The following is a 6,380-nucleotide window of genomic DNA, read 5'->3' on the forward strand; positions in this document are numbered from 1 at the left end:
AAAAAGACTGTCATCATGATCTGTAGAACAAAAGAGGACAAGGACCTTTCTTTTCCTTCATTCTATCTGTCAGGTCAGGTTCTGACAGTGTGTGATAGAACAAAGTATTTGGGTCACATCATTACTGACCAACTGAGTGATGATGATGACCTATACAGGCAGAGGCGTATGCTGTATGCTCAAGCCAACATGTTGAGGAAGAAGTTCTACTTTTGTTCTAATGATGTCAAGATAAACTTGTTCAGAGCTTACTGCACTCCTCTGTATACTGCCCCCTTGTGGGTAAAATATAAGCAGACAAGCATTAAAAAGCTGCAGGTTGCTTATAATGATTGTATGAGGGTTCTACTTAGAAAACCCAGATGGTCGAGTACCAGTCAATTGTTTTGTGAAGTAGGAGTGTGCACTTTTCATGCTCTTCTGAGAAATCTGACGTTTAAGTTTATTTGTCGTTTGAATGTATCTCATAATTTGATTATCATGCTGCTGACTCAACCCAGTTTCAGTAGTGTGAAATACCAATCGTGCATTTGGAAACACTGGTATAGTGCCTTACTTTAGTGTTCTGATTGTTTTATTTTTTGTGTTTTAAATGTAGTGTTTTTTGCTTGTGTGTCTTCTTATTGGACCTTATCTGTCTGTCAATAAAGAGTTGATGATGATGATGATGATGATGATGTAGTGGCAGCAGGTGTAGTTGCAGCAGGTGTACTGTACCTGGAGGTGCACACTCCACCCCGACGTCCTCATGGTGCCCACAGTTGTGACTTGTGATGTACGAGCAGTCAAAGATACTTGACTCACTGCCGGTGCAGCCAAGGTCATCCAGCCAGATGTTGCCAGACCCTAAAAAAGGACAGCGATGAATCAAACATGGCCTCAGCTCTCATATGGACAGCTTATATTGTTAATGGCAGGAAAGGGAAAGTCCAAGTGTACATGTACACTAATAAACCGCTTATTATCGGATCTCTAGTTACCTTGTTATCAAGTGGTCATGTAAACAGCATCCTTTACTGGATAAAGGCTGTTATCAATTTATGAGAAAACGATAAACACACCTAGGTTTCTGCTGAATCATCAGCTTTATTCATTGCAGTCAATGTCCATTCACACACTTTGAGGTGAATTCCCGCTATTTACTAAGTGCATGTAAACGTGGAAATCAGATTATCGCCAGTTATCTGATTATTCTCAGCCATCTGTTTATTGTGTGCATGTAAACCCACTGAGTAGATATGGGGGATGTTATTGGATGGCAGGATGACAGCAGAGTTTGGTGTTCCTACCTCCTCCTTCAGTGAAGACTGAGGTGGCGGTCTGAAATCCCAGCATCCTGCAGACCACCGTGCCGTCCGCAGTGTCGAACCCGTCATCACACACGGTGCCCCAGGCCCCGTTGAGCATCACCTCCACTCGCCCACGAGAGCTCGATCCGATGAGCCGCACTGCGTTGGAAGACATGCCATAGACTGGATTTGTTAATGTCCGATGCTGCTGTTCTACCGCGACATCTAGTAGGCTAACAAAAATTCCATAGTGCCTTTAACTGCTATAGTTGAATGTTTCATTGAAATCATCAAATTCTCGTTAAAATTTGTAACCTGGTCTGAGAGACGAAGAAATAAAACAAATGTGTGAATAAAGTTCACCTGAAGTGGCAGCAGGTGTAGTAGTGGCAGCAGGTGTAGTAGCAGCAGGTGTAGTTGGAGCAGGTGTATGTGCACACTCCACCCCGACGTCCTCGTGGTGCCCACAGTTGTGACTTGTGATGTGCGAGCAGTCAAAGATACTTGACTCACTGCCGGTGCAGCCAAGGTCATCCAGCCAGATGTTGCCAGACCCTAAAAAAGGACAGCGATGAATCAAACATGGCCTCAGCTCTACTATGGACAGCTTATATTGTTAATGGCAGGAAAGGGAAAGTCCAAGTGTACATGTACACTAATAAACTGTTTATTATCGGATCTCTAGTTACCTTGTTATCAAGTGGTCATGTAAACAGCATCCTTTACTAGATAAAGGCTGTTATCAATTCATGAGAAAACCGTTAAACACACCTAGGTTTCTGCTGAATCATCAGCTTTATTCATTGCAGTCAATGTCCATTCACACACTTTGAGGTGAATTCCCGCTATTTAATAAGTGCATGTAAACGTGGAAATCAGAGTATCACCAGTTATCTGATTATTCTCAGTCATCTGTTTATTGTGTGCATGTAAACGCACTGAGTAGATATGGGGGATGTTATTGGATGGCAGGATGACAGCAGAGTTTCGTGTTCCTACCTCCTCCATCAGTGAAGACTGAGGTGGCGGTCTGAAATCCCAGCATCCTGCAGACCACTGTGCCGTCCGTAGTGTCGAACCCGTCATCACACACGGTGCCCCAGGCCCCGTTGAGCATCACCTCCACTCGCCCACGAGAGCTCGATCCAATGAGCCGCACTGTGGAAAGTTACAACTGTTAAAAGGTCCTAGTCACTGAAGCTTCCATTTTTTTACTTTCAGTTTCTGGTGCAAAGAGTGTCTTTATTTTGATAGTCCCTAGGTAGACATTCAGTGTCTGGGTTACAGTTAATCTCAAACTCAGGGTTAGATGGTCTGTAAAGTCACCACTAGTAAAGGCATCAAATTTGATAATCAATGGTGTTTTACGTGCGATCGGGCTGAAACTTTCACGAAGTGTAAAGAGCACCCTCCTCCTGACAGAGCCAGATTTTTATGCCTCCACCAGCGATAGCCAGGCCTTATGGATTCGGCTTGTCCGTACGTCTGTCCAATGTCCGTTAACGCAATATCTGAGGAACGCCTTGACGGAATTTCATCAAATTTGCCGCAAACGTCGACTTGGACTCAAGGATGAACTGATTAGATTTTGGTGGTCAAAAGTCAAAGTTCAAGGTCACTATGACCTCACGAATGCCATTCCCAAGTTCGTTTATGTGATATCGCAGGAATGCCTTAACGGAATTTCTCCCAATTTGGCTCAAATGTCAAGTTGGACACAAGGATGAACTGATTCGATTTTGGTGGTCAAAGGTCAAAGTTCAAGGTCACTGTGACCTCACGTCCGCTCCTTTCATGCTCGTTAACACGATATCTCAGGAACACCTTTGATGAAATTGCATCAAATTTGCCTCAAACCTCCACTTGTACTCAAGCATGAACTGATTAGATTATGTTGGTTAAAGGTCAAAGTTCAAGCTCACTGTGACTACACAAACCCCATTTCCAAGCTCTTTAATGTGATAACTCAGGAACGCCTTGACGTAATTTCTTCCAATTTGGCTCAAACGTCGACTTGGACTCCAGGACAAAGTGATTCGATTTTGCTGGTCAAAGGACAAAGGTTACGGTCACTGTGACCTCACGAACGCCATTTCCAAGCTCATTAACGTGAATTTCTTAGAATTTGCCTCAAACCTCCACTTGGACTCAAGGATGAACTGATTAGATCTTGGTGGTCAAAGTTCAAGGTCAATGTGACATCATGACTGCTTGTTTCATGCTCGTTAACCTGATATCTCTGGAACACCTTGACAAAGTTTAATCTAATTTGCCTCAAACGTCCACTTGGACTCAATGATGAACTGATAACATTTTGGTGGTCAAAGATCAAGGTCACTGTGACCCCACCCCCAACTCAGTAACACCTTGATGGAATTTCTTCACATTTGGCTTAAAAACGTCAAAGTCTGGACAGACATGGATGTCTACTGCTCACTTGTTGGCTTAGGCATATATCTGCGGTGCAGTCGTTCTAGTTTTTTTCGGTAATTGCCCTAATTACCTAATGGTGTGATGTCATATGATGTCATCCTTCCTGGCGGAGGAGTTCAGTGATGATGTCATCAGTGATGATGTCAGTAGTAATAAGAATGAGAAGTGTCTGTGTGAATGTGCAGCATTTTGTTCATCTACAGCTATGCCATTCTACGTGCGAAAGGCCTGAAACTTTCAGGAAGTGTAAAGAGCACCCCTGCGGGTGACCTAACGAAGACGGATTTTTGATTTTGGTAATTAGGGCTGATTAACACGTTCACTGCCGTTGACGAGTTAACTCGTCAAAAAAAAAAAAAAAAAAATTGACGGTGGGACGTGGATCAAAGCCCCCTACATCTCCTATAAAAATATGGGAGCCACCGAACGTGTACAACCCATTCCACCGACCCACTAAGTGGCGACAGTGCTCTCCAGACTAGAGAAAGCCGAGCAAAAACAGCAGGAAAAAGCGTGAGGAAACCATTCTCATGAGAATGGTTTGGCGAAAACGCTTTCGCGCTGGGAGCTGGCGCACAACGGTGGGGGATTCCAAAAATAGACTCTGGGTGCAACACACTTTGAAACACGCAGCAGAAAGCCCAGAATCGCACGCAGCTTCATCCCAGCTCACAACCGAAACCCCAGAAACGAGCGAGCCCGATCCAGACTCGCCCGACGAGCGGCCGCCAGGCAGCACAGACAGGCAGCAGAGACTCGCCTGTGACACACGCTGCAGAGCCACCAGAGACACACCCACGGAGGGAGGAGTTTGCGGTGTGCTGTGGGGGTGCTGTTATATTGGAGGAAATTACTGTTCAGAACTATTGTTTACATGTCTGATGTCTCACTGATGCCAAAAATAAATGGTTAAAGTGACTGTTCTGCCTGTTCTATCGAATTTCACAAAAATGCATTTATCTCAGCTTTCCTTCTCAGATGCTGAAACCATGCTGTATTCAACTGCTAATGCCTACATAACAGAACATGATAAAAACTAACTCTTTTAGACAGAGAAAGCACACATTCTATTAGTTCTTTTGAGATATTTTGTGTTCACAAAGTCCTAGCAGAAAATAATCCTCGGCTCTTGAAAGATGAGCCAGAATCCTCAAAAAAACCCATTGGCAGAAGCTACCTACTGTATTGGATAAACTGTTGGCAGTGAATGTGTTAACTGACAATTAATTGCCGAATGCGCAACTTGAATCAGCCAGGGGTGGAGATCCCGCAGTCTGGCTGCCTGAGGCGAGGTGAGGAGCTGTCAGGGGAGAGAGACAGCTCCAGGGAGAAGGAAATCAGCATTGTTTTAAAATACGTTCGTTGGATGTACATCAAACGCTATATGCTCATGTTTTTGTACGTGTGTGGGGGCTATTTCATGAGATGCTTTGGCCAGCCTCAGCACACTGTCCATACGGGTTGAGCGTGCAGAGGTGAGGAGCTGTCAGGGGAGAGACCTGCAGCTGCCATTTCTTCAAAATGTGTGTTTCACAAATCCGATTGCGCCTCTTATTTGTCTGTACTACATCAAACACTTATATTGCTGCACAGCCTGCACCACTCACACAGAGACGGGTATTCACCTAGTATTTATAAATAGACAGAGAGTGACCATGTGAGGCTTGCAAGCAGTTGTGGAGTGAGCTGTGAATGTGAATGAACAAGGGCAACTTCGGTCCAGGACCACGTGCATCATGTAGCAACCAGGTGACCTCATGCAACTCAAGCCCATTGGAGGAAACGACATCTTTCAACAGCCCAAGTTTGGCACTGATGACATCATCACTGATGACATCATCACTGATGACACATCATGACCGTTATCCATTGCTGACTGAATGCCTGACTCACCTTAAAACACCCCAAACGCCTTTGTTTTGGGGGTTTCTGACCTTGTGCTGCGCAGGCTGCACACGTGGTAAAAAAGGGAGCACGTGGCTAAGTGGCCGTGAAAAAGATATTTTCTGATCAGCTGTTATGCTGTGGTGGTGGCTTTTTTTTATGTGGTCGGTCAGATGTGGTTCGCTCTGCATAGTGTCCAGCACAATCATATTGGCACAGCCTGTCTAGTGCACACACATCAGACAGCTGGGAGAGAGCGATGCAAGGGGATACGATAGAGTTGGAAGACGTGCCATTGACTGATGCTGCTGCTGTACTGCCACATCTAGTGGCCAAAAAAATGCATACTGCCTTTAACTGCTAAAGTTAAATGGTTCATTCAGATCATCACATTCTCGTTAAAATTTGTAACCTGGTCTGAGAGCCGAAGAAATAAAACAAATGTCTCAATAGACTTCACCTGAAGTTGTAGTGGCAGCAGGTGTAGTTGCAGCAGGTGTACTGTACCTGGAGGTGCGCACTCCACCCCGACGTCCTCGTGGTGCCCACAGTTGTGACTTGTGATGTGCGAGCAGTCAAAGATACTTGACTCACTGCCGGTGCAGCCAAGGTCATCCAGCCAGATGTTGCCAGATCCTAAAAAAGGACAGCGATGTTAGAATCAAACATGGCCTCAGCTCTCATATGGACAGCTTATATTGTTAATGGGAGGAAAGGGAAAGTCCAAGTGTACATGTACACTAATAAACCGCTTATTATCGGATCTCTAGTTAC

At 44.8% G+C, this 6,380-nt stretch overlaps 1 protein-coding gene across 1 annotated transcript in view; it reads right to left on the reverse strand.

Moving 5' to 3' along the window:
- Positions 1–6,150, reverse strand: part of LOC310775940 (scavenger receptor cysteine-rich domain-containing protein DMBT1-like) — a 65,149-nt gene extending 58,999 nt beyond the window's left edge. Inside the window, exons 1-5 of the mRNA XM_083636063.1 lie at positions 6,114–6,150; positions 2,289–2,447; positions 1,653–1,844; positions 1,290–1,448; positions 718–846 (exon numbers count right to left, since the gene is read on the reverse strand). Coding sequence (XP_083492189.1) covers positions 718–846; positions 1,290–1,448; positions 1,653–1,844; positions 2,289–2,406 — 598 coding nt within the window. The 5' untranslated portion in view covers positions 2,407–2,447; positions 6,114–6,150. The remainder of the gene's footprint in view (positions 1–717; positions 847–1,289; positions 1,449–1,652; positions 1,845–2,288; positions 2,448–6,113) is intronic.
- Positions 6,151–6,380: the final 230 nt, after the last annotated feature.

This window comes from Poromitra crassiceps (genome assembly GCF_964638095.1).
Source record: "Poromitra crassiceps genome assembly, chromosome: 4".
In the NCBI taxonomy this organism is placed as follows: domain Eukaryota; kingdom Metazoa; phylum Chordata; class Actinopteri; order Beryciformes; family Melamphaidae; genus Poromitra; species Poromitra crassiceps.